Source organism: Notolepis coatsorum (genome assembly GCF_963971535.1).
Source record: "Notolepis coatsorum genome assembly, contig: SCAFFOLD_2421, whole genome shotgun sequence".
In the NCBI taxonomy this organism is placed as follows: domain Eukaryota; kingdom Metazoa; phylum Chordata; class Actinopteri; order Aulopiformes; family Paralepididae; genus Notolepis; species Notolepis coatsorum.
This window is the reverse complement of record NW_028173607.1, coordinates 10,001-23,952: the sequence shown is the minus strand read 5'-3', so window position 1 is coordinate 23,952 and position 13,952 is coordinate 10,001. Positions and strand designations below refer to the sequence as shown.

At 40.8% G+C, this 13,952-nt stretch overlaps 1 protein-coding gene across 1 annotated transcript; it reads left to right on the top strand.

Moving 5' to 3' along the window:
• The first annotated feature begins 1,554 nt into the window (after positions 1–1,554).
• LOC311247745 (uncharacterized protein) lies at positions 1,555–10,866 on the top strand. Its single transcript, XM_084338748.1, has 4 exons — positions 1,555–1,702; positions 3,765–3,878; positions 7,525–7,590; positions 10,729–10,866. The coding sequence occupies exons 1-4, from the start codon at positions 1,578–1,580 to the stop codon at positions 10,829–10,831; spliced, it is 408 nt and encodes a 135-aa protein (XP_084194874.1). The 5' UTR covers positions 1,555–1,577; the 3' UTR covers positions 10,832–10,866.
• Positions 10,867–13,952: the final 3,086 nt, after the last annotated feature.

Sequence of the window (13,952 nt, the reverse complement as noted above, 5' to 3'; positions counted from 1 at the left end):
AGAGAGAGAGAAACAGAGAGAGAGAGAGAGGGGGGGAGAGAGAGAGAGAGGGGGAGAGAGATGGGGGGAGGGAGAGAGAGAGAGATGGAGGGAGGGAGAGGGAAAGAGAGGGAGAGAGAGAGAGAGAGAGAGAGAGAGAGAGGGAGAGAGAGAAGGGGGGGAGGGAGAGAGAGAGAGAGATAGAGAGAGAGAGGAGAGAGAGAGAGAGTGAGTGGGGGGAGAGAGAGAGGGGAGGGAGAGAGAGAGACAGAGAGAGAGAGAAAGAGAGGGAGAGAGAGAGAGAGAGAGGGGGGAGGGAGAGAGAGATGGGATCTCTCCAGGAATGGTCTGTTAACCTTGTGTGAGTGGCGCGGTTAGGGCCGGGTGATCCGAACACGCCTTCCATCGCTGCTATGATAATCAATGATTTGAATGCGTTGTTTATCCTTTTTTGTTGTTGTTGTTGTTGTTGTTGTTGTTGCTCACCGTGCTAGCCTCGAATAAATTAACTTACTGTAAGTAAAGGAAGGAAGTAAAACTGTATTTATATAGCGCCCTTCTCAGTCGTCAGAGTGCTTTACAACAGTCATTATATAACATCAATAAAATACAGTAAGAGGAAACATTTGAAGAAAAGAATAAAACATTAACATGAGCTAAAACAACAGAATAGACAACAAAAAACTAAAAGACATGCATGAACAGAAAAACTGCTAAAATTGTGACATTTTACTATCCACTATGTTGCCCGTGTACGAATGAGGAGCCATGGCGGTCCCCTGCTTTGGGAACCTTGCTTTAGAGATCAAGTTCAAGTTCAAGTTTTGTTTTATTTGTCACTTATAAGGTACATGTACATTACAGTGAAATGCTTGGTTCTGTATGAGCCTCCTGAGATTGTGCTTCATACAGTAAAACAAGTTAAAATAATACAGAATACAGTCCAAACACTATACAAAACATACAATATACAAACTAAAGTACAACCTAAAGTACAGAATGAAGTACAAAATGCAAACAATGAGGTACAAAAATGCTAACTTTTTAGAATGCAAAATGCAAAAACGAGGCATGGATGTATTATAGTGCAAATCTCTTTGTAATAAATAGATTAAAACTCTGTGTGGTGTTCGCTGCAGCTGAGGTTCCAGTAGTGGGCAGCTTGAATTGCCAGGTCCAAAAACCAACGCTTTAAGGAGATCTTTCATTTTTAGAGCATTAACTCTTTGGAATAACCTGCCTCAAAACCTCTTCTGCATTTACAGTATAGATTAACTTTTAAAAATAATCTTAAATTGTATGTAAAGTATTTTGTTTTGTTTGTTTGTTTTCTGTTTCTTCGCTTGCATGTAATTTTAGCCATCTTAATTGTTAGTTTCATTATGCATTGTGTGTTGAGTACTGACTTTTAATAATTTTGTTTTGCAATAATAATTGTTTTTGTATGTTTTTTTTCGTGTGGACCCCCCAGGGAGACTAGCTGGTTGCTATGGCACCAGCTAATGTTGATCCGTAATACAATCAACTCAAATCTCCTTCCTCTGTCCTCCTCAGGTCTGGGTGTTCCGGTGATGGAGGAGGAGGAGCAGGCCGGTAACATGGCCTCCGCCCGCCCGGCAGCGCCACACAGAGTGAGGGCCAAGCGCTGCGCCTGCAGCAGCCAGATGGACTCCGAGTGCCACTACTTCTGCCACCTGGACATCATCTGGGTCAACACGCCGAGGTGGGCACCCGGCGCTGACCCCGCTGCACGCACCTCGCACACGCTTCATCTGGAGCCACAGATTAATAATAATAATAACAACAATAATAATAATAATAATAATAATAATAATAATAATAATAATAATAATAATAATAATAATAATAATAATAATAATAATAATAATAATAATAATAATAATAATAATAATAATAATAATAATAATATAATAATAATAATATAATAATAATAATATAATAATAATAATAATAATAATAATAATAATAATAATAATAATAATAATAATAATAATAATAATAATAACAATAATAAATTGTATTTGTATTGCAATTTTCGTTCAGGATCCCAAAGTGCTACAGGGTTAAAACATAGTTAAAAGAATAAAAATATTATTATAATAATAAAAGAATAAAAAAATACAGAATAAAAAATTTATAAAAATAGAACATAGTCAAAAACATAGTATAAACAGATAATTAAAGACAACAGCACAAGAAAAACAACAATAACAAACATGCATGGTAGACAGACACACAACATTCAATGTAGGAAGTTAGGGGTCAAAGGCCATGTTGAATACACTGCTTTTGGCTTTTGGAAAATATTTTGCAGACAGACTGAATAGGTGCAGATATAGGAGGTTTCTCATCATCCAAAGTGAAATCAGAAAATCAATGATTTTGCAGGTATAGGAGGTTTTGCGTTTCAGCCATCGATATCACACACATCGATATAGGCTTAGCATGTTAACCCATTAAGCACAACCCAACGTTGAGGCGATGTCGTATAGCCCCCCCATGTAGCCCCAGAATATGCCTGGCTAAATATAGACCGCTTTTAGCCCCAGTTCAATTCATTATTACATATTTATAGCATCACACAAATGACTGTAAATGCGAAAGATGCACAACTGAAGTCCACAATGTGCTGAAATCAATTTGAATTGCAATTTCTCGATGTCCGGTTATGTCGAGGATAGATATATCCCACTTCTAGCCCAGACATTATTATTATTTAGTATATTTAGAAACAACAGCTAGGTGTCACTTAAAAAAAAGAAATGTGCCCGATTTTAGCCTAGATGGCTATGTACCATATAGACATATTTTAGTCAAGATTGATCAGTGGGAACAGAGGTCAAATATGCTTTTGAGGGCATTTCATATTTCATGTTCAATATTAGTCTCCTCCGCACTGCGAGGACAACCATTACAGCAGAGATGGAACAGCTGCTTGGCTGTTCATCCCAGACAGACACGCTGTTCATCCCTGACAGGCACGCTGTTCATCCCAGACAGACACGCTGTTCATCCCTGAAAGGCACGCGCACCGCGATGAACAGCCAAGCAGCTGTTCCATCTCTGCCAAAACACCAGGCTAACAAACATTAGCATCATTAGCTCATTGTCACAACCGAGTATAATGACATGAGTGCAGCCACACACGCGCACACACACACACACACCCACACACACACACACACACACACACACGCACGCGCACACACACGCACACGCACACGCGCACACACACACGCGCGCACACAACCGCTTTCACATCTGCTTCCTCATCTGTACTGTTGTTTACACCTCATTGTTATATTTTCCCTCCTATTTTTGTATAATTTTATAGCCTATATTTATGTCTTTCTACTTCCTCCCTTCTCCGCTCCCCCGTGCTGCTATGCCACGGATTTCCCCAAGGGGATCAATAAAGGAACATCTTATCTCATCTTATCTTAATATTCAAAATCAACGCGCACGCTGCAACGTATTCGGCGTACGTAAAATGCTGAAAAGTATCTATCCTGTATAAACACTATACACTGGTACACTACCACTATGAAAAGAGGCATCGCTATTATCACAGGGGGTGAAACGTCGGTTATCAGCAAACGGGTAAATAGGTCATATTTACTTAATTTTTGTTATCTAGAATAATAGTATTACTCATCATCATTATAGCCATGGCTCCAATAAAGGAGCAAAGTCTCAGGAGGGTGGTGGCTGATACTGTCTCTCTCTCTCTCTCTCTCTCTCTCTCTCTCTCTCTCTCCCTGCAGTAAGACAACAGTGTATGGCCTGGGAAGCCCTCTGGCTCGGCGCCGCAGGTCTGCCGGTCGCTGTGTCTGTGCCAACTCCGCTGACCACACCTGCGCACGGTTATGCCATAACAGGTGAGTCCATGCAGGGTCAGCGCCAGCACACACACACACACACACACACACACACACACACACACACACACACACACACACACACACACACACACACACACACACACACACACACACACACACATAGGCCCAAACACACACACACAGGCCCACACACAGGCCCACACACAGGCCCACACACACATGCACACACACACACACACACACACACACACACACACACACACACACACACACACAAGCCCACACTCACTCAGACAGCGGCCCAGAGAAACCGCTATGAGTGGCGTTTAATGTAGTTTAGTTTATTTAATTTATTTAGCACATTATAAAAAAATAAAATAAAACAGTGCTAGGAGGGAACGGAGCCCAAAGGGCTTGTACAGAATTCCACTCCCATTCCATTGTCCATAAACATAATATGAACAAAATACATGTAAACATGGTCTAGAAAATAAACTCAAAACAAGATCAGAGACATAAGGCATACACTATAGCGAAAGCATGGAAGATTGACGTCAGTCAATAACAAAGTAATGTAATGTAATGTAATGAAATATAATATAATATAATCAAAAGCAGCAAAACATGGCGGACAAAAACAAAAAAGGTAGTTTTTCTTTCTTATAATAAAACACAAGATTCTTGTGCCTTATTAATGCTGAGGGTAGAATAAAAAGGTATACGAGAACAGCTTACTTTGCGAATCCTTTAATGTAATATATATTCTCAGACATGTATCACAAGACCATGGAACGGGGTCAGACCGGCCCAGACGAGCGGCGTGTGTCGTGTGGGGACCGGCCCTCTGACGGCAGAGAGTAACGGTTATTACTCAGCTAGATTAAGTTAAAGAGCACACAGGCGTGGCGTCCCACAGAGGGAGAACAGCCAATTTCTCTGGGTGATACTATTTTTGACCCGATTAAGTGAGACCTGCCCCGCCATCCTCCACACACACACACACACACACCGACTCCCCCCTGAGGGTGCTAGAATGATTCCAGACGGGCGAACACGCCGCTCCTACGCCGATTGTTTTGATTGGCTGGTGGAGCCGAGGAGTGAAGAGGTGTGCAGAGGTTTGGCACCGTTTGAAAAGGTTGAGTGAAGGATTAATGTTTCCTAGAGATGGCGGAGAAACAAATAACATCAGACGCCGACACGCCGGTACACACCACGAGGCCGAGGCCGGGGGAGACGGTGGCACTTTGCCACGTTTACACACTTGTTGTTGTTTTTAAATATATATATATATCATATGCATCTCAGACAAACAACATCAAGGATAAAAACACAATAAAGTCCGAGGACTTGTTTACATTGTGGTCCTTGGTCTCAGACAGACAACTCAAGACAACAAACACGCATACAAGCATAGAAATACACATCTGTAAAGTTTCTTTCAAAAAAAGTAATTGTTTTATATTTTTTATCAAGTACTCAAAAGCAAAACATTTCGACCTCAGGATTTCATGCTGTTTGTGCTGGGATCCGCCCATAAGTGCTTTGAGTGACAGTCACCCACACAGTCTGCGACTGGCAGACAGAGAGAGAGATGGAGAGATTGATGGGGATACTAATTAATTTCGCCGCGGGGGGGGCACAATCCCATGATGGGACAATGCATTGGTAACTTGTTTCAAATGACAATACATCTGTGAATATTATTGCATGGATCGGAATACGGGCATGTGCGTGGGAGCGTGCGCAACGATATTTTGACAGTGATTTGGAGTGCTCCCGACTGCGGGGAGAAGACCCATCCCCGCGGCGCACACACATTTACACAAACTCCTGCGCCGCGGTCCCTCACTCTCTCTCTCCCTATCTCTCTCTCTCTCTCTCTCCCCCTCTATCTCTCTCTCTCCCTCTCTCGCTCGCTCTCTGCTGTCTGTCGCACCCTCTGTTTGAGGAAGTAATTTCACTGCTCTGTTGTTGAGCGAATTGTGGGCGGTGACTACAACCAGTATTATTCACGTCAGCAAAACAGTCAAATCAGAACGGCTTAGTTGAGTGAGGGAAGATCTCGTGAACTCGAGACTAGACTGATGAGTCAATATGATCATTAGAGACACGGACCACATTGATATAATCCCCCATTGCTAGGAAACAATGCTAAACACTGGAAATGTATAATGCATGGGACCTTTAAATGTTCAAATGTTTAAATCAACTGAAACTGTTTAAAAAAATTAAACAAACGTATTACCATAAAAAGATATACAATTTGATAAAAGAACCAACCCTAAAAGATAATACAATGAAAGAAACTATCCTCGAAGAACTAAAATATTTTAAGTACTTTAAAACCATAAGAACTGTCTAAAATAAACCAAAAAAGACATGGGTATTACCCTGAGGTATTGTCATCATCCATAAGCCAGTTTTTTAAGGTGAACTTGAATTTCCATATGGTGTCAACCGTCTTCAGGCTGTCCGGGAGTCCGTTCCACAGTAGAGCAGCTGAGCATAAAAACACATTTTATTGCATTATTGTAGCTGAGATAAGACGTCTTATCCTGCTACTGATTTCCTGAATCGATTAGATTCCGATTAATTCGGTTACAATGCTAATTTTGCGAGGATATGAAAGAGATTCTCAGAGAACAAATGCTGTACATTGTACCAGGAACCTGGTGCATTATCACTGTACTTGAGCTGTATAACGACAATACATTTGAATCTAATCTAATCAATACATAATATGAATGTTTACATTAAGAATTGACCACAAAGCAGTTATACATTAACAGTTTTAGTGCCGACCTTGTTTAGATTTTTACCCCATTGAATGCCATCATCCACTTCAATGTTAGCGTTAAAAACGCCTAATCTATGTTTTTAATTATGGCTATGTGTCTAATCTGCCCGTCGCTTATCAATGACTCGTTTGCAGTCAACATTGTCGAAACGGATTGTTTTTTAATCGGTTCATATCCTTTTTATAGCATTTAGTTTTCTCGAAAATGTTCACGCTTATTGATTACAGTGTTGGTACTGTAAATACATAATCGTCGCTGTTCTGAGGGCCGGCGATCACTTGGTCTCTTCAGTTGGCTTGACGGAAAAATAAAATGAGGAAACTGGCCACCCCCCCTGTATCAGTCTGAGCTGATGGGGTGCAGTTACACAGGGAGAGACGATAGGGGGCGGTATCTTCCCAATTGAGCTCAGAGAGACTCTGCAGCACTAACCCGTGGCTCGATTGATGAAATATGAATTCAAATCGCCAATAAAAAAAATACGACATTTCGCGTCGTCGGCACTCAATGGGAGGGCTGATAAAACGAGATATGACGTCGCTGGCACTCAATGTGTTAATGTACTTTTTATTTAACATGACCAACTGACTACACTGCCCTGCAATCAAAATTGTATTAGTGAAGTGAAATCGAACTTCTCCGTTTTATATTGTGACAATGTTTCAGAGTTCAAACCTGCTCTGTTTTAGAGAAAAGGGGTATAAAGAATTGCAGTAACTACAAAATCACTGGATAGTCAAAGAACTTTCAAAATAAATGTTTCTCAGTTTCACTGTTTGTGTAGTTAGTTACTGCGTTTGACCTTTTGCAGGGCAGTGCAGCCGTCAACACAACGCAGCATCACCTGTCATCTCTGTTAATCACGTTATTGTCTCTTGCAGCCTTGAAATCGCTCCACCAACGAGTGAGTTGAAGAAACCTCATAACGACCTGCTCAGTATCCTCAGGTGAGCTTTGAATGAAGCCCATGCATACAGTACCTAGTGTACCATACAGTACCTAGTATACCATACAATACATACCATACAGTACCTAGTGTACCATACAGTACCTAGTATACCATACAATACATACCATACAGTACCTAGTGTACCATACAGTACATACCATACAGTACCTAGTGTACCATACAATACATACCATACAGTACCTAGTGTACCATACAGTACATACCATACAGTACCTAGTGTACCATACAGTACCTAGTATACCATACAATACATACCATACAGTACCTAGTGTACCATACAGTACATACCATACAGTACCTAGTGTACCATACAGTACCTAGTATACCATACAATACATACCATACAGTACCTAGTATACCATACAATACATACCATACAGTACCTAGTATACCATACAATACATACCATACAGTACCTAGTGTACCATACAGTACATACCATACAGTACCTAGTGTACCATACAGTACCTAGTATACCATACAATACATACCATACAGTACCTAGTATACCATACAATACATACCATACAGTACCTAGTGTACCATACAGTACCTAGTGTACCATACAGTACCTAGTATACCATACAATACATACCATACAGTACCTAGTGTACCATACAGTACATACCATACAGTACCTAGTGTACCATACAGTACCTAGTATACCATACAATACATACCATACAGTACCTAGTATACCATACAATACATACCATACAGTACCTAGTGTACCATACAGTACATACCATACAGTACCTAGTGTACCATACAATACATACCATACAGTACCTAGTGTACCATACAGTACCTGGTGTACCATACAGTACCTAGTGTACCATACAATACCTAGTGTACCATACAGTACCTAGTGTACCATACAGTACCTAGTGTAACATACAGTACCTAGTGTACCATACAATACATACCATACAGTACCTGGTGTACCATACAGTACCTAGTGTACCATACAGTACCTAGTGTACCATACAGTACCTAGTGTACCATACAGTACCTAGTGTACCATACAGTACCTAGTGTACCATACAGTACCTAGTATACCATACAATACATACCATACAGTACCTGGTATACCATACAATACATACCATACAGTACCTAGTGTACCATACAGTACCTAGTATACCATACAGTACCTAGTATACCATACAATACATACCATACAGTACCTAGTGTACCATACAGTACCTAGTGTACCATACAGTACCTAGTGTACCATACAGTACCTAGTGTACCATACAGTACCTAGTATACCATACAATACATACCATACAGTACCTGGTATACCATACAATACATACCATACAGTACCTAGTATACCATACAGTACCTAGTATACCATACAATACATACCATACAGTACCTAGTATACCATACAGTACCTAGTGTACCATACAATACATACCATACAGTACCTAGTGTACCATACAGTACCTAGTGTACCATACAGTACCTAGTATACCATACAATACATACCATACAGTACCTGGTATACCATACAATACATACCATACAGTACCTGGTATACCATACAATACATACCATACAGTACCTGGTATACCATACAATACATACCATACCATACAGTACCTGGTATACCATACAGTACCTAGTGTACCATACAATACATACCATACAGTACCTAGTATACCATACAGTACCTAGTGTACCATACAGTACCTAGTATACCATACAATACATACCATACAGTACCTAGTATACCATACAGTACCTAGTGTACCATACAGTACCTAGTATACCATACAGTACCTAGTATACCATACAGTACCTAGTGTACCGTACAGTACCTAGTATACCATACAGTACCTAGTGTACCATACAGTACCTAGTGTACCATACAGTACCTAGTGTACCATACAGTACCTAGTGTACCATACAGTACCTAGTATACCATACAGTACCTGGTATACCATACAATACATACCATACAGTACCTAGTGTACCATACAGTACCTAGTATACCATACAATACATACCATACAGTACCTGGTATACCATACAATACATACCATACAGTACCTAGTATACCATACAATACATACCATACAGTACCTGGTATACCATACAATACATACCATACAGTACCTGGTATACCATACAATACATACCATACAGTACCTAGTATACCATACAGTACCTAGTATACCATACAATACATACCATACAGTACCTGGTGTACCATACAGTACCTAGTATACCATACAATACATACCATACAGTACCTAGTGTACCATACAGTACCTAGTATACCATACAATACATACCATACAGTACCTAGTGTACCATACAGTACCTGGTGTACCATACAGTACCTAGTATACCATACAATACATACCATACAGTACCTAGTGTACCATACAGTACCTAGTGTACCATACAGTACCTAGTATACCATACAATACATACCATACAGTACCTAGTGTACCATACAGTACCTAGTATACCATACAATACATACCATACAGTACCTAGTGTACCATACAGTACCTAGTATACCATACAATACATACCATACAGTACCTAGTATACCATACAATACATACCATACAGTACCTAGTGTACCATACAGTACCTAGTATACCATACAATACATACCATACAGTACCTAGTATACTTGCCCTTCAAAAGAGACCATTAGTTACATTCAAGGAGCGTAGGTTTGGTTTCAACATTGGGGGTACATTTTTGAGCGTCAAACACTTCATTTCCTGCATTCTGGTGAACTTTTATTCGCCAATCCATTTTATCCATCAATTCATGGTGGAAACGTCTTTATTTATGTAAAGGAAAAGACAACACTCAGGTACCCGCTGACACAAATATAATGCAGTAAGGCTCTCAGGCCTATATATATATATATATATATATATATATATATATATATATATATATATATATATAATGTATATATTTATATATCTTTTAGTGTATTTATATATATATTTTGAGGGGGACAATTTTACATCTTCTCAATATTGAGGGGGACATGTCCCCTGCTACCCCCCCTAAACCTACGCCTATGGAACTTACATTGTTGACCGCATTGACTGACCACGCTGCCTCCTTTCCCCCGCAGGGCCGCGGCCAAGATGTCCCAGAGGCTCCGCGAGGTGGCGGTCTCCCCGCAGGGAGAGGAGGGAGCGGCCCCCGGGACCTGGGGGGGGGAGGACGAGCGCTAAGCCGCCCCGGGCTGGGGAGGCCGAGAGACGGAGAGAGAGAGAGAGGGAGAGAGAGGAGCGCGAGCACCTGAACAAATGACACCCCTTTTGACAAGGGAGGGAGATGAGCACAAAAGGGACGCTGAGAGACGCGTCCCAGAAGGCCACAGCGCCACAGAGCTGTCTGTTTGGAACCCAGGAACAGGAGGGTGGAAAATAATGATACCGGTCTGCAGGCCAGATGTCGAGGGACTCGTTTGTGGAAGGGGTTGTTATCATGGCTGGGACTGGAGAGCGGTCTGGCGTCGGTCCTGGTCAACTCTATAGGCTAGTGATCTAGTGTTAAGAGTGATCAGGCAATTGTCTGTGTGTCAGTTTACTGCAGTGTAGGGGTGTAACGGTACACAAAAACCATGGTACGTACCTCGGTTTTGAAGTCAAGGTTCGGTACAGGTATTCAGTACAGTGGGGGAAGGTTTGGCTTTCCATGTTCCACTCAGGGGTGATGTAGTGTGCAGTAACTAATTGTACTTGTAGGGCTGTCAACGGATATTCTATATTGAAATTAATAATCGACTTGTAAAAAAGATATTATAATAATAATAATTATATTAGATTGTGAAAAAAACAGCCCCCGGTGGCCGGTCGTTAGTGGTTGACATACTGTACCGTTGTATTCGTTCGGTACACAGCCGTTCGGTACGGTACGGTACACACTTAAACGGTTCGGTACGGATACGTGTACCTTTACACCCCTAGTGCAGTGTCATCTTAACACGGTACACACTTAAACGGTTCGGTACGGATACGTGTACCTTTACACCCCTAGTGCAGTGTCATCTTAACTAACCGACTGACGCTGACGTAGAGAATGTAACTGATGATGACCTCAGCCGCATAAAGGATCCAAATATTGTCTGATATAACCGTTGAATTTTTACTTATTCTTGATTTCTGTCCTTTACTTGACTTAACTGTGGTTAAGTGGTTTGGCAACTTATTTATTTGAAGCCGCTGTAGGTAGATCTGGTTAACCGGCAGGTGAACTGCAGGTAGTTCTGGTTAACCGACCGGTGAACTGTAGGTTAGATCTGGATAACCGGCCGGTGAACTGTAGGTAGATCTGGTTAACCAGCCAGTGAACTGTAGGTAGATCTGGTTAACCGACCGGTGAACTGTAGGTAGATCTACATAACCGGCAGGTGAACTGCAATATCGGTCAAACGCACACAAATATGTCCTTTTTAACACTGAAATGTTGACCGTCTTGTGATACATGAGAATATACAGTATATTACATTAAAGCATTTGCAAAATAAGCTGTTGTCGTACCTTGTTGTTCTATCCTCAGCATTTCAGTTTTACTATAAGAAAGAACATTACATTGTTGTTTTTGTCCACCATGTTTTGCTACTTTTGATTAGATATATTAGATTTAATTAAATTACATTGCATTGCATTACAATACATTACATTCGATTCAAGTGTATTGTCGTCATACAGCACAACAAGTACAGTACAACAAAAATAAGTTTGGCATGCAAATGTAACAAATTTGGAGTGCAAATGTAACAGTAAAGTGCAACAGCAATATACAATGTACAGGTGATTAAACTGGGTATAAAATATATGAATTACCGTAGTACTACTGAGTAATAGTGCTAATCAGATGTATGTACAGAGTTGTAGTATTATTATGTACAGTGTTACAGGTACAGTACATTTTGCAGAGTAAATTTTACTCAAACTGAGTCCATTTGAGCCCAAATCAGTTTGAGTAAAATGTACTCAGTTTGAGTAAAATGTACTCAGCGAAATGTACTGTATAAAGACAGTATGGTAGTAAGTCATACTGGCCAACAGTGTAAGAGTAGGTAAGGGATATGTACAGATATAGTATACAGATATGTAAAAAGGATTATGCAGGTATGAACAGACAAATATGGATATATATAAACTCCTCAAAAAAGGTTCGGAAACGTTATTTCGTCGATTATTCCTCACCCCTTTTTTTGTGCTAAACTTAATTTTTAATTTACAAACATACAGGTACAAAATACAAAATACACATACACAACTTACAATACTATTAAACAGACAGAAACAATAAAGAAAAAATTATACTATCAAAAAGAAAACTGAAATAAAAGACAGGGTGTGACATGGGTTAATTGGTCATTTCTATCTTTAAATTTTTTATTTACATGTAGCGGGGTGGATAACCTCCGCTTAGTGAGGGTGAGATTATACGAACACCGGATAGCAGGGACATGGAGGAGCTAAGTCCCACCGTACCCCCAACTGTGGTGGCCGCATGGTTAGACGTAAAGAAGGGATGCAGTAGGCAGGGCCTTAGGATTTACTAACCTAGGAACAGGTACAATAGTCATGCAGGATGTTACAGTATAATGACAAATATTCATCAGTACCCTGTACCCCCCTTAACAACTGCGTCCGGTCTAATAAGCGGCGTACCCCCTCACACCCGGTGAAAGTAGTGATCAATAGCCTTCCCCAAAATAGTACCTTATCTTCTTGCAGTTGAAGACCTGAAATCAATGTATTCCCCCCCGTTAATTTGCAGAAAAACACACAACACAGTGGATCCAATTATCACAGTCCGGTTTACTGTAAATTGCAAATGAACAGTCGCATAAACACCTCCTCACAATACGGCTACACAATACACAGCCTCTTCCTATTCGGTAAGGAAAGAAAACACTACGCTACCTTTATAACTGTACAGTGGACGTTCCCTTTAAGGCGTCCCGGCAATAGCACCACGCATAACACTATACATTATCGATAGACCTTCGCCCTGTGGCGGCCCGGTAGTATTTCAGTGCACCACTGTGCTACTGTACAGATAAGCACTCGCAGCACACACTCCCCAGTCTGCAAACACTGGTCATATAACACAATTGAAATTCCCAGAACTTAAGTGGGGCCCACACTTTGCAAAGAAAAGTCTCTATAGCTAAGCCGGCATTACCAAAATAATAAACGTTGGAGCGCCCTGTCGTGGCTCGGGAACGTAGTGGCCCAAAATGGGACAGCCCCTTCACTCTTAGCGAGCATGCTGCAAAATAAATAGTCAATACTCCGCAGCACTGTAGGCGCGAAATGTACTTTTACTCGACTC

Coding starts and splice junctions, on each gene's coding strand:
- LOC311247745 (XM_084338748.1), top strand. CDS start 1,578: ATGGCCTCCGCCCGCCCGGCAGCGCCACACAGAGTGAGGGCCAAGCGC. Junction 3,879..7,524: donor GCACGGTTATGCCATAACAG/GTGAGTCCATGC, acceptor TGTCTCTTGCAG/CCTTGAAATCGCTCCACCAA. Junction 7,591..10,728: donor GACCTGCTCAGTATCCTCAG/GTGAGCTTTGAA, acceptor TTTCCCCCGCAG/GGCCGCGGCCAAGATGTCCC.